The 27,561-nt window shown below is 43.6% G+C and overlaps 2 protein-coding genes and 1 long non-coding RNA gene across 9 annotated transcripts in view; 2 read left to right on the top strand and 1 right to left on the bottom strand.

Annotated features, from left to right (window-relative positions):
• ALG5 (ALG5 dolichyl-phosphate beta-glucosyltransferase) overlaps positions 1-6,503 on the top strand; it is a 40,004-nt gene extending 33,501 nt beyond the window's left edge. For all 3 annotated transcript variants that reach the window (XM_047756152.1, XM_047756151.1, XM_047756150.1), the window contains exons 9-10: positions 3,866-3,951; positions 6,298-6,503. In XM_047756152.1, the coding sequence (XP_047612108.1) occupies positions 3,866-3,951; positions 6,298-6,413 (202 nt within the window). In that variant the 3' untranslated portion in view covers positions 6,414-6,503. The remainder of the gene's footprint in view (positions 1-3,865; positions 3,952-6,297) is intronic.
• Positions 184-18,596, bottom strand: LOC125113438 (uncharacterized). 2 transcript variants are annotated; one of them, XR_007131452.1, is made up of 3 exons: positions 18,202-18,596; positions 4,559-4,897; positions 184-1,679 (listed from the first exon to the last, which is right to left on the bottom strand). It is a non-coding gene; the product is annotated as an uncharacterized LOC125113438 (long non-coding RNA). The 2 variants fall into 2 exon arrangements; XR_007131451.1 differs by lacking the exon at positions 18,202-18,596 and adding an exon at positions 7,531-7,876.
• A 194-nt stretch (positions 18,597-18,790) lies between these two features.
• SMAD9 (SMAD family member 9) overlaps positions 18,791-27,561 on the top strand; it is a 64,509-nt gene continuing 55,738 nt past the window's right edge. The window contains exons 1-3 of one of the 4 annotated variants that reach the window (XM_047756025.1): positions 19,304-19,416; positions 22,060-22,154; positions 22,284-22,378. The gene's annotated coding sequence lies outside the window, so the exon portion shown is untranslated. Of the gene's footprint in view, positions 18,919-19,004; positions 19,024-19,303; positions 19,417-21,782; positions 22,155-22,283; positions 22,379-27,561 lie in introns of those variants that run through there. The other 3 variants (XM_047756023.1, XM_047756024.1, XM_047756026.1) reach the window with 3 other exon arrangements.

Genomic DNA, 27,561 nt, shown 5'->3' with positions numbered 1-27,561 from the left:
TCGAACCCACAGCCTCACGGTTAGTAGTCAGATTCATTTCTGCTGCACCACGACAGGAACTCCAAATCCTTTCCATTTAATGTTAAGGTATAATTTGACCCAACTGGTGAGTAATTTTTTAAATTGATTCTTTGAAATGTATTTTTTTCCAACGAATACTTTTTTTAAATGTTTATACCGTGTTATACATGTTTATAATTTTAAGTCATTCCATCAGGCTTATAACAAGAAAAGTCATCCTTTGCCCCATCTCCCTCTGTCCCCTGCTCCATCTTCTCCACTATAGTCACTTTCATCTCTCTGCTGTTTGTTTGTGGTGTTTGCTTTCCTATTGAGCATAATGGGTGTACATGGCTGTGTCTCAGTTTTTGAGTTTTAGGTATTACTTTCCAAAATAGGAAATCAAACCCCTGTATAGCCCTCCACACTTATGCTCCCAATACAGCTTTAAAACAATGTTTGCTTAGCTCAGCGTTGCTGCGTAAAGAGAATTCAGATTTAAGCCGTAGCATGCAGTGGGATTATACGACTGTTCCCGTAGTGCTTTTTGTTTTCCTAAAGATAATAACTCTCTGGAGATCTGTGCTGGTATTACTTGACTGTGGGCTCGACGCTTCTCTGTGTTCTCTCCAACAGGAGCATAAATTCCCAGACGGCTCAGATTAGCCTGAGTTCCATCTTTTCTTGGTCACGTTTGCTGGCCTGTGGCACGGCTCCTGTCCTAAAGTTTCCTTAGTTTACCCCCTATCTTAGTAGAGTACACTCTCTACTAAATTTCCTAAAAATATGAGAGAGAAAGCGTGAGCCCCTGTGTGCGGAGACATGCCTTCATCCTACGCCCACACTCATATCCCCATTAGTGGGAGAAAGAGTTATGGGTGGAAAATCATTTTTCCTCAGGATTTGGAAAGCATTGCTCTGTTGTCTTTGGCATTCAGTGTTTCTGTGGAAAAGTCCAGTTCTGTCTATAATCTAATCTTGATTCTTTGTCTACGGCATGTTGTTTCTCCAGAGTGTTTTGAAATATCATGATTCAGCGGCTCAGTGTGGCTCTTTTTCATGTATTCTGTTGAGTACTCAGTAGGTCCTCTAACCCTGGAAATCCACGTCCTTTAGTCTGAGAAGTGCCCTGTAATTTCTTCCACAATCTCTCTTCCTCCTCATTTGTAACTGATGTAGAACCTACTGACCCTATTATTTTATCTTCTCTCCTCTTTCCTATTTTCCTTCTTTTGAGATTTCCTGTTTTATCACTCAACCCTCCTTTTGATTTTGATCTCTGCTGTCAAAATTTTCAGTTTTCTACGGCTCTTATATTCCAGTCTTCATTTTCCTGAATCTGTTCTTGTTTCATGACTGCAGTATCTCTTGTTGTCTCCGTTAAGACTTTGACATTTTCTTCTTTCCTTGGCACTGTTTCCGCTGCTCCATTTTTGGTTGTATCATTAAAGTTTATCCTCCCATCCCTTTAGTATGGCCCTCAAAAGCCCATCAGAAGCTGTGTGCATGGTCAGAGAATTTTGATTGACTGGTAGATACCAGTCAGTCAGAGTGGCTGAGATTTGCATGGTAACTCCCCGCTGTCATTATGTTTTGGGCTGGTCATTTTCACTGAAGTGGGTTCCTTCGGTCTCCTGCCTAGGAGATAGGAGCCTGGCTGCCAGCATCCACAGAACCAGCTGGAAGAAAAGAGAATCTCATACAGATGTCCAGTGAGTCCTCCAGTTTGCAGCCCACCTGCACCCCCACCCACAGAGATCCCTTGAGGCCCCGATGCCTGAGCCTCTGAGAGGCTCTGTGGTGCCTCTCCGCCTGCTCTGAGCCTCTCTCTCTGCCCATCTCCTTCCCTTAGTTACCACTTGTCCAGCTACTCTCCAACTTGCAGACTTTTTTTTTCGTTACCATCATCTCCTCCTCTTTTTGTTCTTGTGCGGTTATCCCATCATTGTTTTCATTTTAGTGGGGTTTCAGGAGGAGGCAGTAGGGTGTGTGTGTGTGTGTGTGTGTGTGTGTGTGTGTGTGTGTGTGTGTGTGTGTGTGTCTGTTGTGTTTAACCTAGTCTCCATGCACTCTTTGTTCTTCAGAAATACATCTGTTCAAAAGAGGTTAACAGCTATGTCAGGAACTGAGTGACAAAAGAAAACATGGTGGCTCTGCCGTCCCCACATTTGCAAAAACGCAAGAAGTCATCTTAGCTGGAAAAGAACCCTTGTGTTGCTTCTTTTTATTAGCATAAGTTCCATCCAGAAGTACTTGGTATTTTAAGTATAATATTTGCTTTGGTAGCAGATTGGTCTCTTAATTTATGATATGGTGATGTGAATTGCAGTGTGTTTTTTTTTTTTTGAATATGCATCGCCTCTCTTCTAAAATGTTTAAGGGGAGAGCGATATAATAAAAATAATAGTTTAGAAGAATAGCCCTTTCAGTTTTTTTAATAGAAACTAATTTCGGTTAGTGCTTTTTTTACCCCACACCTTTCCATCCATCATTCTTATGTTGATCAGTCACTAACTGTATACCAATATCTTTAGAAAAATAATAATCCTGATCAGATTATTAAATAACATTAGAACTAACTTGCTAGCCCATTAGGTAATTTTTTTGTTTTTGCGTTAAAGGAGAGAATTTTAAGGGTTAAGAACCTGGTGGCTTAATACTCAAGTTATTTTCTTTCATGAGGGTCACAATTCTACTTATAGAAGTTTTACATAGGCCTTTTAGAAACACAACATTGTTGTAGATGATTTTATCATCTTAAGTTTTTTATTAGGTTAAGAAAAGGCATTACATGTTTAAAAAATAGTTTTCATATTGAATTATCCATACACTTGAGATCCATACACTAGCTGCATGATGGGTGGTGGTAGTATTATAGCTAAGAAAACAAGACTCCCAAATTCATATTATCTGGGACCAGGGAAATCAAATTGAAGTGGATTTTAGGCATTTTCCTGTTTGTGCTAATATTTTAAAAGCCAGCCCAGGAAGTTTAAAGTGTGTTCTGTACAGTCTGGAAAGTGAAGGGTTTAGTGTCTCAAGAATGAAGGCAGTGAAAGACTCTAGTGCTCTTAGAGACAGGTAAAGGTATGAAGAAGTGTGGCACAGGTGTGATGCGTCTCTCTTTGAACTTCAGGAAGCAGCTGGTTGAGAGATTTTTTTTTAAATCCAGGAAAACTCAGTCACAATTTGAGAATGTGAGAATGTTGACGAAAGCAGCATATCTCCCTTCCTTTGCATGTATTTACTTACACCCTCAAGGCATCTCAGACCAGCCTAAGCTGGCTTTTCACTTTCAACAGCTCCCAGCACTGCACTGTCCAGGACAGCACTGGGAAGGGAAAGGGGAGGGCACGCTGCCAGGACCCTGTACTAGAAAATAAACCTTGATTCTTTAGTCGTAGAAGAATGCAATCAGGCAACTCTAAAGTGATTAAGATTCTCTCCTAGTGCTTCTCAGAGTTCTGATATAGCAGCTTCTCTGAATCAGGTGAAAATGCTATCACTTCTGTATCTTGAGCTCGTTAAGCCTGGGATTTGAAAACCATCAATCTTGAAAATTTCCAGGATTAAATTTTCTCTTGGAGGTCAAGAGGCCCTTTTTTCCCCTGGGAGTTTCTGAGTTGTGCTAGACACCATATTTCTCCTTCAAATATTATGCAGTGGCGCACTCCATTACTGTATTTGCCTTGAGGCTCCTGAACTACTTGGCTTTTCTTTGACCTTATGTTTTTCCGACCTTCACTTTTACAGTATAAGCTCTTCTATCTGCCATGTAAGCTTCTTTAAGGCATGCCAAGGTAGAGGTTTAATTACACTCTATTTGTCTCTTTAAAAATAAGTATCAATGTTTTTTCTGTTTCAGGGCATTTGATGTAGAACTGCTGTACATAGCACAGTTCTTTAAAATTCCAATAGCAGAAATTGCTGTCAACTGGACCGAAATTGAAGGTGAGTCTAGAGTTGACGTTACAGCTGATCTTAAGTGGGGGAAGGCGTCAGGCAGTAACATGAGCTGGCTGTACTGTCACCCCCTCTGCCCCTCAGGGCCTGCTTAGCTGTCTGGACTCAGGCAGTTCCAGAGAGTGGCTCCCACTCGTCCCTCTACCCTCCTCCAGCTGCCTTACTGCCTTCTGTATTTTTTCAGGCCCTTCTAAGGGTCTTCAGTAGAAATTCAATAAAACTTGTCCAATAGACAAGATCATGGAGATTTCAGGCGTGAAGCAAGGTAGATGGTCTTGAGATAAATGTAATTGTTTGTAACACCGTTTTTTTCAGTATTATATTATTTCATTACTCAGTGAGTTTTAATTGAGTACCTACAAACCACTATGCAAAGCTAAATAAGGGATTATAGTAATTTTTACTCCAAATGTCCACAGTCCATTCACAGCCAATTTTTAACTGGCATCTGTACCTATTTTCAAAAATGTAAAGATCTCTTAGATCTATAATAATGTAAATCTATTATAATTCTTAATAATTTCTATACAGAGAAGTTTAGAGAGTTCTCACTATGTAGAATTTAGAATATATTCTAGTTTTCACCTTTGCTTACCTTAGAGTGATCCTAAATTAATTCACAGTGTCCCACACACGGGAGGCTTGTAAGCATGGCCTTCTCTTGAAAAGTCACTGTTGTAGGAAGTAACCTCAGATGTTTAGGGACAGAAGAAGATTAAGAACCAGTCTGGAAGTCAAACAAGCTTTGTAATCTAGAACGAATTCAGCCCTCTTGGAGTCTTGCTGAATCCTGTTGCGTCTGTGGCAGGTTCATCTCCGCAGTAGCAGCCTAGATCACAGAGGACCGGAAGCGGGTAAAACGACTGCTCTGCTCAGACTTCGTCATGATCATGTCCATCCACGTGTCTGTGTTGATCTGTACCCAGCGTAGACTCTGGGAAGTTCAAACGGGGAAAAGTCAGAATATGTTTCATTTTATATCATTTGCTCATGTGTGTTTCTCAGATAGCCCAGTATTACAGTTCATTAACCAGCACCCAGTGAGCAGCCGTGCACAGTCGGTCTCTCCCCCCAGCAGGGCCATCTGAAATTTTCACAATTTAGATCCTTTCCAGGTTTCACTTCACTTCAAGATGTTTTATTTTTATTTTTTGTTTTTTCCTTTTTTGCCCGCCCCATGGCATATGGAGTTCCCAGGCCAGGGATCAGTCAGATCCTAGCTGCAGCTGTGACCTCTGCGCAGCTGTAGCAACACCAGATTCAACCCACTGTGCCAGGCTGGGGATCAAACCTGCGTCCCAGCGCTCCAGAGATGCCACCAATCCCACTGTGCCACAATGGGAACTCCTCACTTAATGATGTTTTGTGTTTGTTGTTTTCAGGAAAAACACTCACTTTGGCTTTGAAGATGTTTAATTCTTTTGTCCATGATTTAAATAAAATTAAGGTGGATGTGTTTGCTTAATTGTTAACACATTTCACAGTGTATGTGAATATCAGATCATCACATTATATACTTTAAATATATTTCCATTTTATTTGTGAGTTATACCTCACTACAGCAGTGAGGGGAAGACAAAGAGAAAGAAGCTAGAGCATTTGGGCTTAAATCTGGCTTGTCAGTGATTGCCTGGCGGTCTGGTCCATGTCAGTTTACCGCCCAGCACCCCTTACCTGACCAATGGGTGGGGATGCTCTACTCCTGACTTACTAAAAAACAATTTCCAGCGGTAAAATCAAGGAGTATGATAAACTTTTTTTTTTTTTTTTGGCCATGCATGTGGCTCATGGGAAGTTCCCAGACCAGGGATTGAACCCATACCACAGCAGTGACAACGCCTAATCCTTAACTGCTAGGCCACCACGGAACTCGAAGAATATAGGCTTTGTTTTCTTGTGGGGGAGGGGGGACTGTAAGCTTTTAAAACATGTTCAAGAAGGTGAATCTCGTGTGGTCACCTAGGCCTGGACAAGAAGATGGCCTGGCTAAGGTGTATGGTTTTACCTGATGGAGAGTCTTTGGTAGAATTAGGATAAAAGTTGGGGTTTTATCCTGGCTTTCTAATCTCAGATTATTAATCTATACTTGTATAATGTACTGAGGTTTACCTGATCCTCTGTAGTGCCTGAGGTTGAAAGGCAGTGTATAAAACATGATTTGTCACCAATAATCATTTCTAAATGTACTAATGGAAGTAAATGTCTAATATAATGTAAATAATGTAAATTAAATTAAGGTGACTAGAAAGTCACAAAGGTCATGTAGACTGATTTCTAAAATAGAGAAAAATTGCTGTATTTTCTCCTGAAAATATATTTATTTTTAAATTGCAGGTTCTAAATTAGTTCCTTTTTGGAGCTGGCTACAGATGGGCAAGGACCTACTTTTTATACGCCTTCGATATTTGACTGGTGCCTGGAGGCTCGAACAAACCAGGAAAGTGAATTAGGTTATTTGCTGTCTTTGATTATGTTCTTATGTATCAGTGTCACATTATTTCATTTGAAATTAAAATTTTAAATAAAGCTGGAATAAACCAGTGCTACTGTCTGCTTTTTGATAATTCTGAAGAATTTACTGCCAAAATTAAAACTTTTTATACATCTTTTGGACCAAAGAAAAAAAAATTTTTTAAGGTGTTTGTAACAAGAGTCAGATTTTCTTTTGCTTTAGCAATTTTATTTAGATTAGTTATCTTTTTTTTTTTTTTTTTTTTTTTTGCTTTTTAGGGCCGCATTCGCAGCATTTGGAGGTTCCCCAGGCCAGGGATCCAATCAGAGCTACTGCTGCCAGCCTAAGCCACAGCCACAGCAATGCAGGATCCGAGCTGCGCCTGTGATCTACACCTGGCTCACGGCAATGCTGGATCCCAACCCACTGAGCGAGGCCAGGGATCAAACCTGCAACCTCATGGTTCCTAGTAAGATTTGTTTACGCTGCGCCACAGTGGGAACTCCCCCAGATTAATTATGTGATTCTGAGAAATTTAATTTTTAAACAAGATAGAATCAATTATTCTTGCCCTTAAGTGCCTATATAATTCTCGTGAACTTAAATATAAACCACGATCATAAAATAGTGTTCAGGGATTTAAAAATAAATGTTTAAATATATATGTAAGTTATCAATATTAAACCCATATTTCATTCTCTAAAATTCTAGAAAATTAAATGTTAAAGAAAGGATATAGGCTTGCTCACAAAGGATCCAGTTTCTTACATAGTCTTATTTTTCTCCTTCCTAATTTTTCGTAAGTATACTGTACTTTCTTACCTCCTGTTAATCCTTCCTTCTTGAGTTCATGTTAATAAAAATTGGAAATTCTTTATTAAAAAGAGAACATTTTGTAATATTAATGTATTTACTTAATAACATCAGAAGCCCGTGTTTTTGAGAAACTAAAGACTAATAAATAGCAATTATAAAATAACAAACCCTTAAAAATCAGAATTAGGTTGTTTCTGATGTCTTAGAGAAAGTAATAATAATAGCACCAAACATTTACTGACTGTTAATTGTATGCCCATCACTGTTCTAAACACTTAGTATATAATGAGTCACCTAACTTTTCCAACAGAAGTGGGAACTGAGGCCCAAAGGGGCTACTTGCTCCAGAGCACACAGCCAGGAAACAGTGGAGTCATGATTCCAGCCCTACATGTAGTCTGGATCCGGGGCCAAGGACCACGCTACTTCAGTTCCTAAAGGTACGAGAACTGGGGATATGTGAGTCGAAAGTTCCACAAGTATGTTAAATCAACATTTTCAAGTTGGTATTCCCAGCACAGTGCTTAGCACATAGTAAACCCTAATAGGGATAAAGTGAATAAACAACCCTCATTTAGTACCAGGTTTTGAGAGCATTTAAGTCACTTAAACAAACAGAACAAAACAAGGCTTATGCAAGTAGAAATGATAGAAATCTAATAGTAGAAGGACCATGAGCATTGACAAGAATTCAAAGTGACAAGCCTTGAGCCAACAGTAAGATCCTTAATGAAACTACAAGAAGACAATAAAATAACTTATTGCTCTTTGTAAGCTAGTAATACAAATGTGTGTTTGAAGCATGATAGGAATTTTCAGGGAAAGTGTCAATAAGTAGCTCGTCCATGAACACTGTTAAGAACACTTTTTTTTTGTCTTTGTAGGGCCGCACCCACAGCCATATGGAGGTTCCCAGGCTAGGGGTCTAATTAGAGCTGTAGCTGCCGGCCTACACCACAGCCACAGCAACGTGGGATCCAAGCCGAGTCTGCAACCTATACCACAGCTCACGACAACACCAGATCCTTAACCTGCTGAGTGAGGCCAGGGATCGAACCCGCAACGTCATGGTTCCTAGTCGGATTCATTTGTGCTGGGCCACGACAGGAACTCCCCGGTCTCTGTTATCCCTGATGCCAATTTGTCTTCCTAAGCACAGGTTCACCTGAGCTGACAGTACACTGCAGACTCGGAGGCACTCTGTAAGAGAAAATGTAGTTTAACTTATTTATAGAGCCTGCTGACAAAAAGAGCAAGCAGCCATAGCAAAGGCAAAAATATTAGCTGCTATCACTGCACTCTGTGCAAGGCACTCTGATAAGAATTTCACAAGATGGTACAGCCACTATGGAGAAGAGTATGGAGGTACCTTAGAAATCTATACATAGAACTACCATATGATCCAGCAGTCTCACTTTCGGCCATATATCCAGACAAAACTTTCCTTAAAAAAGACACATGCACCCACATGTTCATTGTAGCACTATTAACAATAGCCAAGACATGGAAACAACCCAAGTGTTCATTAATAGACGACTGGGAGTTCCCGTCATGGCGCAGTGGTTAACGAATCCAACTAGGAACCATGAGGTTGCGGGTTCCGTCCCTGCCCTTGCTCAATGGGTTAACGATCCGGCGTTGCCGTGAGCTGTGGTGTAAGTCACAGACATGGCTCAGATCCTGCATTGCTATGGCTCTGGCGTAGGCCGGTGGCTATAGCTCCGATTGGCCCCCTAGCCTGGGAACCTCCATATGCCGCGGGAGCGGCCCAAGAAACAGCAAAAAGACAAAAAAAAAAGATAAGAAATAGACAACTGGATTAGGAAGATGCATATATACACACACACAATGGAATACTACTCAGCCATAAAAAAGAACGAAACAATGCCATTTGCGGCAACATGGAAGGAACTAGAGACTCTCATCCTGAGTGAAGTAAGTCAGAAAGAGAAAGACAAATACCATATGATATCACTCATATCTGGTATCTAATATACAGCACAAATGAACCTTTCCACAGATAAGAAAATTATGGACTTGGAGAATAGACTTGTGGTTGCATGAGGGGGGAAGTGGGAGGGATCAGGAGCTTGGGGTTAACGGATGCAAACTATTGCTTTTGGAATGGACTAACAATGAGATCCTGCAGTGTAGCACTGAGAACCATGTCTGATACCCACAATGCAGCACGACAATGGGAAAAAGCATTATGTATACATGTATGTGTAACTGGGTCCCCATGCTTTACAGTGGGGAAAAAAAAAAATGTGTGTTGGGGGAAATACAGTAAAAAATAAATTAATTTAAAAAAAGAATTTCACAAGCATTATTTAGCTTCATAAGATCAACCAACTGTATCATACGACCATAATCACCCACATTTCAGAAATGAAGAAGCAGGCTTAGACAAGTGATTTGCCCAGGATCACACAAGTAGCCAGTGTCATGCTTCTCCTGAAAAAATGGGAAACATACAGGATGATGGGGATGATTAAAACAGAGTACATGGAGTTCCCGTCATTGCAGGTTCGATCCCTGGCCTCGCTCAGTGGGTTAAGGATCCAGTGTTGGTGTGAGCTGTGGCATAGGTTGCAGCCTCAGCTCAGATCTAGCATTGCTGTGGCTCTGGCATAGGCCGGAGCAACAACTCCAATTTGACCCCTAACCTGGGAGACTCCATATGCCGAAGGTGCGGCCCTAAAAGCAAAAACAAAAACAAAAAACAAAACTAAGAGTACAATCTCATTACAGAACAGCCTGACCATAGACTATGATGAGGAAATCAATAGAAGTACTACATTTACAAAGTGTCTACCCTCTGAGTTCCCGTCATGGTGCATTTGGTTAATGAATCCAACTAGGAACCACGAGGTTGCAGGTTCGATCCCTGGCCTTGCTTGGTGGGTTAAGGATCCAGCGTTGCTGTGAGCTGTGGTGTAGGTTGCAGAAGCGGCTCGGATCCCGCATTGCTGTGGCTCTGGCATAGGCCGGTGGCTACAGCTCCGATTCGACCCCTAGCCTGGGAACCTCCATATGCCGCGGGAGTGGCCCAAGAAATAGCAAAAAGACAAAAAAAAAAAATTCAATTAATGTAAGATCAAGGAACCATATATGTTCTGAGGAAGAATAAATCTTTGCAGTTTGATATTAGGAAATTTTTTCCTAAATTCTTTTATTTCTACAGGATGCTTTATGCACAGTGTACAATTTCAATGAAAGCAGAACCATCTGGGAAGATAGTTTACAACCTCGGGGTTCCTTTTCGTCTTTGTTAGTCTTCTGAAATAAACATAGAATAGCAGTCCTACTCATTTATATTTTGCGCTATACTCCCTGAGATCTAAAGAGATATTTTCTCAGGAATTTCAGTGGAAGAGCCAGCTAAATCAAGATAATTATACAATGACAAAAAAATTAAAGTGAGGACCCCTCCTTTTGGGAAGATGGCGTAAATGTGCCTTTTCCAATCCCTCTCAATGAGTACAGCTAAACCCCTAGACATAATATAAAACAAACATAGGCTCTTAAAGGTACTAAGAAGGAGGCAGACTGTCCAGGGACCTTGAGACAAAGAGTGACACTGCAGTAAGTTCTTTGGGTTTTCTTTTGGCCTCATATCTCAGACTTGGAGCTGAGGCCGACAACCTCATAAATGCCAGTGGGCACAGACCAAAAAATGCCCCAACATACGCCTCTCTCATGCCAAAGGACCAAGGGGCAGCTTAGCAAAGCAGAAAACCTACAGACACTAACAGTCTTCTACAACCAAACACTGCAGGAAAAAATGGTGACCACACAGCTGCTGATGCCAGCAAAGGCTGAGCAGGGAGCCTAGATGCTCACCCTCATGAGGCTGGACTCGGGCGCCTGGACACCCCCTCCAGGGTGATGTCAGAGGCCAAGCAAGGAGCAGGACTTTCACCCCACCAGCCATACTGAGTCCTCCCCAGGGGAGCCCAGGTTTCTGACCCCCTCCTGCTTCACCTCCTCCTCACTAGGGTGGGGTCAGAGGAGGCCCTTCCTCTGGTGGCCCAGCAGTAAGAAGGGCACCCCACTGCAGTGACAGCGAGGTTCATGTAGTGAGCCAGAAGGCCTATCCCTACCCAACTCTAATAAATAGTCCCCCTTCCCTTGGGCATCAATGGAGGCACCCAAGGGGAACCTGTACTTAGACCTCCACCTGGCCATATGACAAGACGGGCTCCCCCTTTTCTACCAGAGTAGTGTCAGCGAAAACAAAAGCTTTAAGTAAGATCCGGGTCTCAGAACATAATAAAAAATGCCCAGGTTTCTAAAGAAAATGGCTGGTCAAGTAAGTAGAATGTTTTTTGCTCTTTTCTTTTTATGTTGCATTCATTCATTTATTCATCTAATTTGTTCAAAAGCTTTGTGGGTTTCTTAAAAGCAGAGAGGCATCAAAGGAGCTATCAAAAGTATAGGCAACAAAATAGACAAACGGGACTATATGGAACTTTCAAACTTCTCTGCATCAAAAGAAACAATCAGCGGAGTATAAAGGCAGCCTACGAAAGAGGAGAAAATACTTGCAAACCACATATCTGATAAGGGGTTAATATCCATAACATAAAAGGAACTCCTGCAACTCAACAATCAAAACCAAAAAGTGAGCTAAGGACTTGAATGAAAAACTCTCCAAAGGAGATATACAAATGGCCACCAAGCATGTGTAAAGATCACTGATAGTAAGAGCAATGCAAACCCAAAGCACAATGAGATGTCAATTCACACCCATTAGGATGACCGTTATCACAAGAACAGAAAATAACAAGTGTTGGCAAAGACGCAAAGAAATTGAAAACCTTTACATTCTGGTGGGAATATAAAATGGTGCAGCTATCTGAAAACAGTAAATTGAGGTTTTTTAAAAAACTTCAAAATAGAACTGCTGTGTAATCCAGCGGTCCCACTACTGGGTATAGATCCAAAAGAATTCAAAGGAGGATCTAAAAAGATATTTGCACCTCATGTTCGCTGCAGTATTATGCACAAAAATCAAGAAGTGGAAGCAAACCACATGTCCACTGACTGATGAATGGATGAAGAAAATGGGGTCTATACATACAGTGGGATATCATGAAGCTTTAAGAAGGAAGGAAATACTGGGAGTTCCCGTTGTGGCTCAGAGGGTTACAAACCCAATTAGTATCCATGAGGATGCAGGTTCGATCCCTGGCCCTGCTCAGTGGGTTAAGGATCTGGCGTTGCCATGAGCTATGATGTAGGTTGAAGATGGGCTTAGGTCTGGTGTTGCTATGGCTGTGGCCTAGGCCAGCAACTGTAACTCTTGAGTCCACCCCTAACCTGAGAACTTCCACATGCCTCAGGTGCAGCCCTAAAAAAAGAAGAAGAAGGGAGTTCCCGTCGTGGCGCAGTGGTTAACGAATCCGACTAGGAACCATGAGATTGCGGGTCCGGTCCCTGCCCTTGCTCAGTGGGTTAACGATCTGGCGTTGCCGTGAGCTGTGGTGTAGGTTGCAGACGCGGCTCGGATCCTGCTTTGCTGTGGCTCTGGCGTAGGCCAGTGGCTACAGCTCCGATTGGACCCCTAGCCTGGGAACCTCCATATGCCGCGGGAGCGGCCCAAGAAATAGCAACAACAACAACAACAAAAAGACAAAAAGACAAAAAAAAAAGAAGAAGAAGAAGGAAATCTCACCATAAGCCACAGCACAGATGAACCTAGAGGAGGTTATGCTAAGTGAAACAAACCAGTCATGTTCTGACACAGTATATGATACCACTTTTATGAAGTATCTATAATAGCCAAAATCATGGAAACAGAAGGTGGAAAAGTGATTGCCAAGTGCCAGGGTAAGAAGGTGGGAGAATTACTGTTCAATGACTATGGAGTTGCAGTTTTCCAAGATGAAAAAGTTGTAGAGATCTGTCATACGACAATATGAATATACTTAACACTTCTGAAGTGGACAGTGAAAAATGATTGAGAGAGTAAAAAAAAAAAGGCAGTCTTATACAGCCCCTCAATAGCATGCTACCAAGCAACAGCTTGAATGGATGGATTCAATTAACCGAAATTTAATGAAAATAATAAAGGCATATTTCAAAACTTTAAAGAAAAATGAGGATCGAGAAAACTCACTGAATTATTAATTGAAAGGTTACTGGTGACCTCTAACAATGTTGGCACAGCACTGAAATCAAACATTGGGGGTGGGAGGCAGATGCCATATTTGGGGAAATAAGATGCAGTGAGTAATAAAGGAAAGACAGATAACCAAGCACTGTGAGTTCTGATACTGGGGGAAAAGGACAAATACTGTATGGATTTGGGGAAGGGTTCCCCCCCTCAAGATGAGTAAGATCTAACTTGATCGAAGTAATGACCTGAGTTATTGTCTCTCACAGAAAAAAACAAAGACTCTCAAAGGAATTGGACAGAGGGTAAAACTCAGAGGTTCAAAGTCCTGGTCAGATCTGGCTCACCAGTGCTTTCTTTGGCTTGTGTCTTTTAAACAAAACTGAGTCAGCTGGCAAAACTGTTAAATTGTAAGATTTTTCCATAAAATTTTGGATATCTTTTATCCCTTGAAGCTCTGTCCCCCTTCTCACCCGGCACCAACCACAACCAGCTGGAGCTGCGGGAACCAGGAGCTCCCTTTAGAAGGGGCACTGATCTCCAGGCCCCGCCTTCCTTCTGCTACCTCCCGGCCTGGCCAACTCACCACTGACAGACCTGGCCTGGTCCAGGCCAGCACTGTTTGCAGTGCCAGCCTCAGAGAAAGGTGGAGAAGCTGTGAGGGATGGTCACGGGTGGGGAAGAGGAAGGATGAACAGTAGAACTGCAGGTTATCTTTCCTTTTGTTAAGGCTCTACTTTTTCCTCCCACTCCTTTTTTCTTTTTTTTTTTTTAATTTTTATGGACAGATTGGTTCATATTGAAGTTCCCAGGCCAAGGATTGAATCCAAGCTGCAGCTGCAACACCAGGTCCTTTAACACACCCACTGTGTGGAGTCAGGGATCGAACCTGCGCCTCCACAGAGCCCATGTTGCTGCAGTCAGATTCTTAACCCACTGCACCACAGTGAGAATTCCTCCCTCTCTTTAACAAGTGTGATCTCTATTCTTTCCCCACACTTTCTTCATCAGGGGTCTCAGTCATTCTTGTGGCTTCTGCTGTCACCTTGATAAATTCCAAATTTATATCTCTCCTCTGATCACTTTCCGGGTAGTTTTTACCACATACTAAGCATTTCACTCATTCAACAGATATTTCTTGGGTATCTATTATGAGGAATACAGTAATGCACAAAACCAGCATTCTTTTTTTTTTTTAAACAGTATTTTATTTTTTTATTTTTTTGTCTTTTTGCCATTTCTTGGGCCACTCCCATGGCATATGGAGGTTCCCAGGCTAGGGGTCTAATCGGAGCTGTAGCCGCTAGCCTACACCACAGCTCACGGCAACGCCGGATCATTAACCCACTGAGCAAGGGCAGGGATCGAACCCGAAACCTCATGGTTCCTAGTCGGATTCGTTAACCACTGCGCCACGACGGGAACTCCAAAACCAGCATTCTTATAGACAATCAAAACAGTTTGTATAACTACATGTAGTGATACTGCTACGAAGGGGGAAAAAACTGTTAAAAAAAAAAAAAAAAGGGGGTGATTTTTGTCTTATTTTCCCCAAAGCAGTTTCCTGCTTCATAGCCAATTCTTTTGAAGATACCATTTTCCTTCCTTCCTTGATTCTTGATTCCTCCAGTTGTTTTGGGTGTTTTTTTTTTTTAACCACATTCTATTGATTTTTCTGTTCAAAGTGTTCATAACTTGTATCCCCTCCCACCCTTTCTAGAATCCCACAGACACTATCCTATCCAGACAATCTTCACCTCACGCCTAGATGGTCACAAGTGCCTCTTGGTGGCCCCCGCCTCTTATCTCCTTAAACTTTTCTCCCCACCTACTTCCACTTTACAGCCTGTGGATTTTTCTTCTTCACTGTCAATACCCATGTCACATTCTTGCTCAAACACTTCTTTGTTTTTTGTTTGGTTTTTGCTTTTTAGGGCCACACTGTGACACATGGATGTTCCCAGGCTATGGGTTGAATTCAAGTTGCAGCTGCTGGCCTACACCACAGCCACAGCAATGCCAGATTCAAGCCACATCTGCTACCTACACCACAGTTCATGGCAACACCGAATCCTTATAATCCACTGAGCAGGGTCAGGGATCGAACCCACATTCCCATGGATACTCGTTGGGTTCATTTCTGCTGAGCCACAATGGGGGCTCCTGTGCGCAAACACTTCTTAATTCAACTTCACGTTCCAGGAAGACAGTGAGGTGTAATGGTTAAATGTCTGGCCTTTGGAGTTGGGACAACTGGAGTTTGACTTCTGAGCCAGACACTCGGGGACGTTTCATTGGCCTCAGGGTCCTCAATTATAAAATGTGGATAATTCTCAGTCCGAGATGTCGTGATGGTGAAACAAGATGATGTGCGTAAAGCAGCAGCCTCATCCTGGCAGGGGGGGGACTCTCACCACAGGACAGAGAGGTGTCCCTCTTCACCACCAAACCAAGAGGCCACCCCAGAGCATTTTCTTTGGTGATATCCGTCCTTGTAATGTTATTTTTCTTATTTATCCACGTAAATTGACAGTTCTCTAGAAAAATAGGTTTTGGAGTTCCCTTTTGGCATAGCAGGTTAAGGATTGTCACTGCAGCAGCTCAGCCTACTGCTGTGGCACAGTTTCAATCCCTAGCCCAGGAATTTCCACATGCCATGGACGTGGACAAGGACAAAAAAAAGAAAAAATTTTCATACTCAAAATCTCAAGGAATTCTGCACATAGAAGGTTTTCTGGGCAGTCTTTATGATGCTACAAGTTATTCATACATCAGAGTGTCTGGCCAAGGGGAGCTGCATGAAGTCCAGGCTGCGCTCAGCCTCAAGGCTGGCATGCACAGAGCTACAGCCACCGAGGTGGTTTGGGGGCCCTTGGGCTAGCTGGGTGGTGGGCATTCATACTCACTTCTCAAGGTGTAGCTGAATTTCACCTCTGTGGAGACTCCCCTGATACCTTCCGTACCTTGCAGCCCTAAGTGACACATAAGGTTGTACGAGAATCAGTGGTGCGTGTGTGTCTCTCTCCTCTGAGACCGAGTTTCCTGAGGACTCTGTGTTGATACATTTCGTCCAGATACCTGGTACTCAGGCAAGTATTCAGTGATGGTTATGGATTGAAGGATGGCTCTTGAAGGAAAGTTCAAGAGGGAGGCAGAAAAAGTGCAGAATTACAGATGAAATGCAGGAAGGGGACCGGAAGTGGGAGGGATGTGCAACAGCAATTCCTATGGCTCTCAGTGGAGCCACTACAACAATGTGAAGTCAAACATAAGGTGCTCCAGATGTACAAGGCAGAATCCTTGCAGCAATGGATTACTGTAGACTTTGTCCCCACCTTGTCCTATCGTGGGCAGAGGACAAATAAAAAAAAACTGACCTTCTCATGGGTAAAGAGGCTGTCCTTCGTACCACTGCTTTATGGGCTGTATGAGCTCAGGTTCTGCCAAGTCCTTGTAATTCAAACAAGGGGGAGCTGTGTTCTCCCATAGTTTTCAGGTCTTGAACCAAAATTTTACTGGTGTCTCCACCAAATCACAACCTGTGACTATGTCTCACCTCTCATATGATTCCCTATCAGGTAGGGTTTTTTTGGTGGAAGTTCTAACAAGCAATAACATTGCAGCCAATCAAGAAATCAAGAGGGAAAAATAAAGCAAAGGGTCTGGATTTCCTATTACAAGGATACTCAGCTTCTGAACAATGAATGGAGCGTCGACAGGGCCTTCCTTCCAGAGCACTTTCTCTTTCCTGGAACTCTTCGCATCTTATTGTTCTAGGGCAGAAAGGCTTAACCTTTGATACTAGGTTTGAGGGATAAGTGAAAGTCATTGTATAAGTGATAGGCTAACTTCCAGATGCCAAAATTTCTTGATACGTAAATGAGAATCCACAGACAAGGCGGACTCCACACACTCAAAGAATCTGCAAATCTCAGTCCTGACAAGAGCCGAGAGAATTCTGTGAACTTAAAAAGACTCCATGCCAGGAGCCCGAGCCAGCACTGCAGAGGTTATCATTCCTTGCTCTGCACTGTGTCCTCTGCATTGTCTAATGCACATAAGCAAAGGAAACAGTGGCTGGGCCATTTCTTTTCTTAATAACATTAAAAAGAAAAAACAAGCCACATGCTATCGATTCTGAGGACATAATTAGTTTACCTGCAATAAAACGCACAGCAAGCACAATCTGTAGCTCTCAGCAGTCCAAAGGTTTCCTGGAGTTTCACACCCAGGGTAATCTCAAACTTAACACCTAGCCTGGAGCAGAGGAAAGTGGGCCAAGTATATAAAGTTGATTTGAATTTGAGTTTAAGTTTCTACCATTAATGCTGTTTTAAACAAGATCATTTTTCAACGACAGCAGTATAACACAAACAGCATCTGCCACAGGAAGAAAGTACAGCACTCTGAGAACGAGAAAAAGCAGTCAAACGCATGGCCTTGCCGTTTCACGGGTACCAGGGCCTTTGGGGAGGCCTGATTTTTCTGTATTCGGGAGCAAACCGAACACTGTCCCGCGCGGCTTTATTCGACTTTCATTTCTGCAGTAAATGCCTTTTCCATGAAGAGCTGCTGGCTGATGGGGCGTCAAAGGCCATAAGTCTGTTGGTGGCGTTTTCCCAGCGCATTCTGAGTGGTTTCCAGGAGGCCACAGTGAACCCAAAAGGCAGACTATCCAGGAGGCAGCCAGGCCCGAGCAAGAAGGTTGTCTGTTAATGCTGCTTAGTGCCCATAAGATTGTACCTTTATTAGATTAGCCAACAATAGATATTCTATGCTAGGCTGTTAAATAAGTACGAGTAAGGAAATGACAATCTACAAAATTATACGGCTAGTTTTAACCACCACTCACCCCTCCGAGTAAGTAAATATTCTTCTGCCTGTGCCAGTGCAGACCAGTTACTCTGGCGCTGTCGGTGGGTGTAATGACCCCCTTTACTCTGCAAAGCAAGTAAGAAACGGCAACAGCAAGTTAAGAGCAACCCTCAGGGCCCAGAAACATGTCAGCCCCTGGGGCCGGAGGGGGGGGTTCCAAACCGATTTGTTGGTCCGTATCTCTAGTTCTGCTAACAGCCCTCAGGCCTAGGCTCCAGGTGGAGGCAGGATGTCTCGGGGCGGCGGGGGGCGAAACGCGAGCTGCCCCACGCGGGCGAGAGCCTCCCCACAGAAGGAGTTTGATACAGGACTGAGCAGAGTGCGGTCGCGCAGGAGGACGGAGGCGCAGCCCAGGACTGGGTGCCCCGCGCGCCGGCCTCCCCGCCGCGCCCCCGCCGCGGGTTTCCGCGCACGTGGCCGCGGGGCGAGCCGCGCTCCCCCGCCTCGCCGGCTCGGGCAGCGGCCAGGGCGCGCGCGGCGGCGGGCGGGGGCGGGCCCGCGAGCAGGGCTCCTGGCGGCTTTCCAGGTCGGCGCACTAATACGGGCGATGAGGCTTCGCGGCTCCAGTCTGACTGACGCCGGCTGGGGCCGCCGCCGCCGCCGCCGCTGCAGCCGCTGTCTCGGTCCCCGCGGCTGCCGCCGCCGCCGCCGCCGCCGCCGGGCCCTGCAGGCGCTGGGCGCGCGCAGCCAGGCAGTAAGTGAGCGGCGCTCGGAGCGGGCAGCCGGGGGACCCACCGCGGGGGCGGGGTGGCGGCCAGACCCGGGTGGGGGGGAGGGATGAGTGGCGTCGCAGCGACAGGTAAGAGATGCCCTCCCTGGCGCGCGCGGGGCGTGTGCGTGTGTGGATGCGTGTGCGGCTAAGTTTTTCTTCCACAAGCGAAGTCTTGAAGGCTCTTCGGTGTGTGGCTTGGCTCTTTGTACTCTCGGCCCCTGGATTTCTTGGTGGAGCCTGTCTGGGGTGGGGCCGCCTGGGCAAGGGGCCGGAGGAGGCAGCTCCGGGGAGAGGGCCGCCCGGGCGGACGGCACCTGGGACCTGTCAGAGGTTGCCTGTCCCGCGGCGGGGGCGCGGGGTGCGGGGTGGTGGCCCCGGGGCGGGGGCGAGGCTGCGCGCTCGCTTCCCGCCCCGGGCCGGGCACCGCGAGTGGGCTGAGCACCGACGACAGGCACTGTGGAGACCCAGACTCGCGGCTGAGTAACTGTTGTGACCGGAGGGGTGGGGAGGACAGGGGAGAAATCGGGGTGAGGGGTGGTCATTGTGACGCAGCTGGCCTCCCCGGCCTCCTGTCTCAGAGGGATTTTACTCTGCTTACCTCTGAGGCTCGCGGAGTGAGGGGGGAAAGTTGGGAATGTTATTCAAGTGCTGGGCTAGCGCAGGGATTGTGCTGGGAGCTGGGGTGTTTGTCTTTTCCTTCGCCTGCCATTCGGTGCCAACTCTCCGCAGAGGGGAGGGGGGCGAGGTGGGGAACAGATACTGGAGACTAACTGACGCCAGCATTGTGATCGGAAGGAGGAGCGCGGGGGAAACATTTTTATGGATGGCTAATCGCTGACAAGTCTTCCCGTTACTGTCCCTTCCTCCTCCCACCCTTGACGGTGGACATTTGAAATGATAGTTTAGAAATACTCCGTGGACTTGTTTCTGGGCCGTAACTGGGACTCCTGAGAAATAACCCACAAATGATGTAAATCTAGTTTTGGAATAAAATTGCACGTAAATGCTTTACCAGTAATTTACAGTCGCATCCATACTTTTAGGACACTGTGGATTGCTTTTAATGGATCCAGTTTACAAGTAGCGTTTCGGTGGCTTGCCAGATTTCTCGGATGATCTTTTGAAAGCATTGTTGAACAGGCATAATAGACCATTGCTGTAAAGTCTTAAGGCATTTAATAATGCCACTTCCTTGGTGAGGAAACCAAGCATTTGGGGCATCCTTCTGGGTGGGTGACATCCTGCAGGCGTTTCTTCTGCCTTGGGATTCCTGTCCCTGTGAGGGAATGCCATTGGTTGTTTACGTTTTAGAAATAGTGATGTATATTTTAAAAGGAAGTAAAAATAAAGCCCAAACACATTCTCCTAACTCCAAATAGACAGCTCAATAAGTCGGTTTCCCTGTTTGGAGGAAATCATGAGCAAGATTTTGGACCGCTTTCAAATTTGCGGTTATCCAAGAAGGACACTGCAGATAAGAAAATGATGTAACCATTTATAAATAAGGAGCATTTAAAATATATGATGATAGGAGTTTCAAACATACCAGAAAAATAACTTTTAGTGGTAATGTTCTCCTTCATTCATGGCAAGACGACTGTCTAGCAGACAGCCTTCAGCCTGTTAATCTGCTCTGACACAACCGACTCCCATTTTTATGCTTGACTGGCTATCTTTGTCAGAGCTGTTCTATGCTTGAGCTCTGTGGTTTCAAGCTATGTTTAAGAGAATGCCAACGTTTCTCCATCTGAGCAAACTCGCTTTTATCGGTACAGGGTTTGCTAAAAATCCAAGATAAAGACAAATTTTAGGTTAAACCTCTAAGTACTTTGCAGTCCTTTAAAGTCACCATGAGCTATTTGACTTTTTTCCTTTTAAAATCGTTTTCCTTTCCTTACATATCCCCAGTTAATGAGTAGTCAGAAAACATTCACAGATGTCAACTGCTACATCTCTGATTGCCCAAGACCATGGGATGAGACAGAAAAGCAGTTCGTTGTTGTTGTTAATGAAACATTGCTAAGGATTCTCGAAGTAATAAACAACTGGTAAATTTGTTTGTCCTTTCTAATGGTGTGGTCAGCTGGAAGAGAAAAAAAATCTGTCAAGAATTTATTTTATAAAGGTTAAAATATTCAATTTCGATTCTACAAATAGTTTTAATTCCTTTTAATGAGGGTGCAATTTCCTTTGCCGTATTTGGAGTTTAATCAGTGGTCACCATAGCATTTAGGCAAGTAACTAGTTTATATCTGACATTCTCTGTGAAATAAATAAAACAGCAATTTCATCATGTTTGGCTTTTATATGTTGGAAATAATATTTAACCATGAAATGTACTCTGATATAAGGAATAGTAAAGGTTAGAAAAGTAAAGTAGGTTTTTTTTTTTTTAATTTACAGAACATACTACCTTGAATTTTAAAGCTCTAGCAAAGCCTAGTGCAGATTTCTGCTTATTGTTTCTAACATTTAGGGAGGAATTCAGAAACAGGGAATTGTCCAGAATAAAACAGTAAATGTAGCAGTACGTTGAGAGCATGAATCTCTTCAAATAGTTGTAATTTTAGGCTGTTGGATTTATATTTCCCTGGTTACTGTTGCCAGTGAGTTGAAAAGTTATTCTAAAGGGGGGGAAAAAGCAAACAGTAAATTTGTGATTTGTTGTAACAGTATGAGCACCTTCGAGTTTTTTTTCCCCCCCTAACCTAGTGAATGTTCATGTTATGAATAGGAGCATAATGAAAAAATAAACAGATATCCCTTGAGCATAAACTAACCTTTTAAAATAAATATTCCCGTAAATTATGTCTCTTAATAAATGTGTGCTAACTAAAGTTGTTAAGATTTCAGGATGTTTGTTAGCATTAGACGCCATCAAACCATGAAAGCTGGACGTTAATCTCACCAGTGGACTGCATCCTGACACTACCCCCGCCCCCCCAAAAAAGAAAAAACCATTCTGAACACCACACACTCCTCTCTTTTTGTATCAGCCTTGGGCTGATCCTAGATCACTTTTCCAGACATATCTTCCTACTCCTCCTATATTTTATGCTGCAATTAAAGAACTGTGATTTCCCAGGCATCCCTGGCTTTCCTCTTCTCTGCATCTTTCCTCAGGCTCAAAGGCTAGAATGCCATCCCGTGCTTCCCCACCTCTTACCACATCCACAGACCCCGTCAGCATCTTCCTCATCTTTTACGGCCCCATCCAGGTGAGTCCTCCTCTGATGACCCTGGACGCAGACGTGTTCTCCTTTGAGTCTACTTGCTCTTGGCATTTTGCACTCTTGCTACATCTTGCCTCATACTGAATTATATGCTAATTTATGTCTTCTCCTCAGAGGATCCTTTGAAGATCTGTGAAGGAAGGGGCTGTTTTACCTAACTTTTTCATCCCCTTTATGCTGACCACTGTGCCCTGCCTAGTGCTCAGTCAGTAAGTATTAATTAAATGATGCATCTTTCATTGAACCCATAGTTTCTTCTGAAATGCAATCTGAAAAGGAATTTCCCCTATACAATAGGTCTTAACCATCCATCTTTCAAGAAGCCAGTGTTGAACTTGAGCTGAGGACGTATGAGGAGGCTGTGGAGCCCCTACCCCAGCCCAGCTGAGCCTCTTTCTTCTGAATATTGTGTCTGAGCAATACAGCAGGAAAGCTTATATGATACTCTTATTGCATTAGCAATTTTCCATATCAGATTCACTAAATACACAATGGAAACCATTTAGCAAAAAAGCAGATTCTAATGTGATATGGCTACCACAGTGAAACTCTAATTCGATTCCACAGAAAATTGCTAACACGATATGCTGACCCCATTCCGCCCCCACAAATAGCCACAGAAAAATTGATACTGTTTTTAGTGTATATGTTTCAAACTATGCTCACAAAAGAAAAAGCAGACTGCTGCTGAGATGAGCTTCTGTTTTGGTCGGGTTGGATGTTGAAAGGGTCTTGTTATCCGCCTTGTCAGAGGGCTGAATCTCTGTTTGTGCCTTGCTCATTATAGTGGCAAATGATACTAAATCAAATCTTAACATGCATCGTGTTCTGTTAAGTGGTTCAGAATTAATAGAGTTGATATAGTGTAAAAGTATAATTCGTATATAAATATCATGCCTCTATAAAGTAGTTGATTATACAGTTTTAATTGGTAAGTCTGATCAACTCAAAACCAGTTTTCTAAATCAAAGAGACTGACATAAAATTTAGATCCAAACCTTAACATGAAAATGCATAATTATTGAGGAACAAATTATAAATATGTGTGTACAGACGTGTATCACTTCAGATTCCTAAACACTGAAGAGATACGGGCCCCTTTCATTCCCGAACCCATGTTAGTTTAGAGACAAGCATTTAACCCATGAAATCAGTGTAAAGGAGTCCTACAAAGTTCAAATGTTGCCAAAAAGACAATTTTGATTTTCTTTCTTTTCTTTTTTTTTTTATTTTTGCGGGGGGGGGGGGGCATTTTTATAAATAAATTCTCCCTTGGGGAAATGTAAAATTTCATGTCTGGTCACTTCCCTTCTTCTACTTTTCCCATATAACTGAAGAACTGTGACTAGGAACCGGTGTTGCTCAGTCATGTACTGGGTTTAGTGCTGCAGTAGTGAAAAGCTGTCTTTGGTTTACAAACACTGGGATTATTAGGAGGACCATCCACTCCAGAGCTCCAGTTCCCGCCTTGCCACCAGTCAGGTGATCTGGAAAGTGCACAGGTGCTATGGAGGCCACCCAGATGTGTTGATGACACTGGGGGTTCGTACTGAAACAACTTAGAGAGGGTTTGGAAGTAGTGGGGGTGTGAACACCCTGTGAGGGAGCAGCAGCTTCAACAGGCTGATTCTGAGAGCAAATCTCAGATAAAGGGGTCCACATGCCTGCACAGCCTTTTTTGTTTGGTTTTCCCCCTTTTTAGGCCCGCACCTGTGGCATATGGAGGTTCCCAGACTGGGGGTCAGACCAGAGCTACAGATGCCAGCCACAGCCACAGCCACAGCCACAGCAACACAGGATCCGAGCCACATCTGTGACCTGCACCACAGCTCACGGCAACACCGGATCCTTAACCCACTGAGCGAGGCTAGGGATTGAACCTGAGTCCTCATGGATCCTAGTCGGGTTCGTTACAGCTGAGCCATAACGGGAGCTCTTGAACAGCCCTTCTTAATCCATGGGATGTCTTCCTCTGTGAAGCTTAATAGTTTTCATTTTTAATCTGTTCAACTGCTTGGAAGCTGATCAAATGGAGATTTGCTTTAGTTAAGTGTGTGTGTGTGTGTGTTTCTATTTGTTTTTACAAAATGGAATTAATTGTGAAATAGGTAAGGAACTGTAGTTGAGGCAGTTTATCAAAAGTCTTGAAGGATTTTGCCCCACACCCTTAATGGGTTCTGGAAGGTTTAGAGCAGGTGCAGATATTTTTAAATGAGAATTTGATGGATGGTAGAGTTCATCTAAAGTGCTAGGAGTTGCTTCCTGAGTACTTGTATCTAATGTAATTGACTTGGTGGTAGCATATTTCAGAAAATAACTCAGAAAAACGGTGACAGATTCCATCGAAGTTCTCCATTTTATGGTAAAATATTTGCTATCTCCTATGATTCACACTTCATTATAAATCCATTCATTCATCTTGCTTTTTTTTTTTTTTTTTTTGGCTAAGAATCACACGTAAGGAATTGGAGTTTGGTTGGAGAAGGAAAGAGAAAGAATAAGTCATTTAATTTCTTTTTTTTTAAATTGAAGTATAGTAGATTTGCAGTGTTGTCCAAATTTCTGCTGTATAGCCAAGTGACCCAGCTGTGTGTTTGTGAGTGTGTGTATACATATACATATACATACGCATACATACAGTCTTCTTCTCATATCATCCCCCATCATCTTCTATCCCAAAAGATTGGACACAGTCCCGTGTGCTACACAGCAGGACCTCACTGCCCTTCCATTCTAAATGGAATCATTTTCATCTGCTAACCCCGAACTCTCAGTCCATCCCATTCCCTTCCGCTCCCCCTTGGCAACCACAAGTCTGTTCTCCGTGTCTGTGTGTCTATTTCTGTCAAAGAGTAGGTCACTTAAAAGTTTGTGCTTGAGGACAGCTGTGAGGATTGGAGGTACCTGAGCTTGGGTGGAGAAAGCAGACTGGCAGATGCCAGAGGTGGACAGCACCTCATTGGGCTGATTTTGGCAACGTTAGAGGCCACCTGTACTGGGAGTTGAGAGAACTTAGCCAGGGAATTTAGCAGCACTCAGAACATTGTTTCTATGGAAAAAAGAATTTTCGTTTCCCAGCGACTACACAAAATGTACACGACTTGTTCATAAAGTAAGACTGCCAGGGACTAAGGACATGAGCGATTATCATTAACATTTCGAGTGATGATCAGAAACCAGTGAATGCTGGAAGATGAGAAAATGTGTCAGGCTAAAAAGATTTTATGTCTGAAGTGGTTTTCTTTCACTTGTTGATGCCTTTATAGCAGTCTTGCTATAGCAGTCTTGTAGCAGTGGTAGAATTTCATTTTTAGGAGCAGAAGTTGAATCAGATGTTTGTCAAAGACAAATCTTTGTGTACCTAAATGCTTTCCTTAAGATTTATGAGAAGCTGTGTGTTCACATAAAGCAGTCATTGGGTATTGGCTGTTTGCAGACAACGGCAAATTGGTGCTTGGGTGTTATTTCAAAGAAGTAGCACCTTCTTTCTAGGGTCATTGATCTAAATGTGTTGCAAATATGCATTTAAAAATTGTTAATCATCCTGTATTGATTATGTGTGGGGGCTTTCAAATGTAATGTTGTGGATGTAGCAATTGCTCTAGAATATGGGACTAATAGGTTCGGTCATTCTTTCATCGTTATTTACTCTGGGCCTTTTGTACATACACTACCTATGAGGCACCAAACCAGACCCGGGGACCGCATAGAAAGGTAACCACATAGAGTAACATAACAAAGTAAAATCCCTGTCTCCAGGACTTCTTAACCTACTTAGAGAGAGGTCAGGAAAGCAAATATCAAAATGTTTACCCAGTAGTACCATCTTTTTATGCAAATTAAAAATTGTGATCTATTTGGATTTCTCTAATTTCTCCTGGTTAGAATTCCATTTTTACTGTGCGTGAATTTTGAGTCACCCTTGACAAGGATGATTAGAATGGTATTGCCTGGGGCTTTGGGACTCTGACTCTGACCAGAGGGGAGATGGAAGGCAGAGAACAGAGATTCTGGCAGAAGGTCCTTATGAGAACTTTAGGGTGCTGAGGGCGCCGTCCCTAGGCCTGGAATTGCACCCTTGGGTCTTTTAGGAGAAGGAACTCTTCCTTCTCTCATTTTTCTCCTTTTCCTTTACTGGTTCCAGAGGGAGTTTGCATGGCTGCCCTGCAGGAAACCTCCCCCAACCCTTTTAATCACAGCTGTAACAATGCACCTTTCACCTGTGTGGTAATAATGTTTAAATTTCTGTCTCCCCCTGTGGACCAGAACATCCTAGAGAGAAGGAGCCATGGGTTTTGTTTTTGTTTTTGTTTTTTTTGGTCTTTTTGTTTTTTATGGCTGCATCCGCAGCATGTGAAGTTTCCTGGGTTAGGGGGCCAGGGAGCTACAGCCGCCAGCCTACGCCAGAGCCACAGCAACGCCAGATCCGAGCAGCGTCTGCGACCTTCACCACAGCTCACGGCAACGCCAGATCCTGAACCCACTGAGTGAGGCCAGGGATCGAACCCGCAACCTCATGGATGCTAGTCGGGTTTGCTTACGACGGAAACTCCAGGAGCCATGTTTTTAATCTTAAAATAGGCAGCGCCAAGCACCATGTCTGCTTCGTCGTTGCTGCTCCAGAAATTAAGTCCCTCCTTCGACCGTGTCCTTTTCTCTTCCCCAAGATAGTTGGTGTTTTGTAGACTAAGGTGAAAGGAAGGAGAAGGCATTGGGATTTTAATCTGTAGACATAAGGGTACGATTCTCTTTTAATCTGTGGTCAAAAGAGAAGTACTAAAAGATTTGGGAGTTCCTGTCATGGCTCAGCAGAAATGAATGTGACTAGCCTTCATGAAGATGCAGGTTTGATCCCTGGCCTCACTGCTCAGTGGGCTAAGGATCCAGTGAGCTGTGGTGTGGGGCAGCGGCTACAGCTCCACTTCAACCCTTAGCCTGGGAACTTCCATGTGCTTTGAGTGCTGCCTTAAAAAGACAAAAAACAAACAAACAAACAAACAAAAACGTTTGAATAGGAGAATCATGTAATCAAAGGGATGTTTGAAGGAGCACGAGGGCCAGTTGAGGTGGCATGGTGCGTCTAAATGCCCACATTAGGAGCTCCCTGGTGGCTCAGTGGGTTAGGGAACCAGCACTACTGTGGCTCTGGTTGCTGCTCTGGCACAGGTTTGATCCCTAGCCTGGGAATTTTCTCAGCCAAATAAATAAATGGCCGCATTAGCACCCAGCGAAGCTAGTCAAATGGTGGTTGACACACCATTTGGCCCTTGAAAATCTGCGCTTCCCCAGACAGTGATCCAGAACGCAGTTCATTAGTGATTCCTCTCCATCAGTGTATTATCTCACCCTTCGGGGGCCCTGTGGCCAGGAAACTCAACCTCCCATGATATAT

Source organism: Phacochoerus africanus, chromosome 13, assembly GCF_016906955.1.
Source record: "Phacochoerus africanus isolate WHEZ1 chromosome 13, ROS_Pafr_v1, whole genome shotgun sequence".
NCBI lineage: Eukaryota > Metazoa > Chordata > Mammalia > Artiodactyla > Suidae > Phacochoerus > Phacochoerus africanus.
Note: the sequence above shows the minus strand (reverse complement) of the source record. Positions and strands in the feature narration are given on the sequence as shown.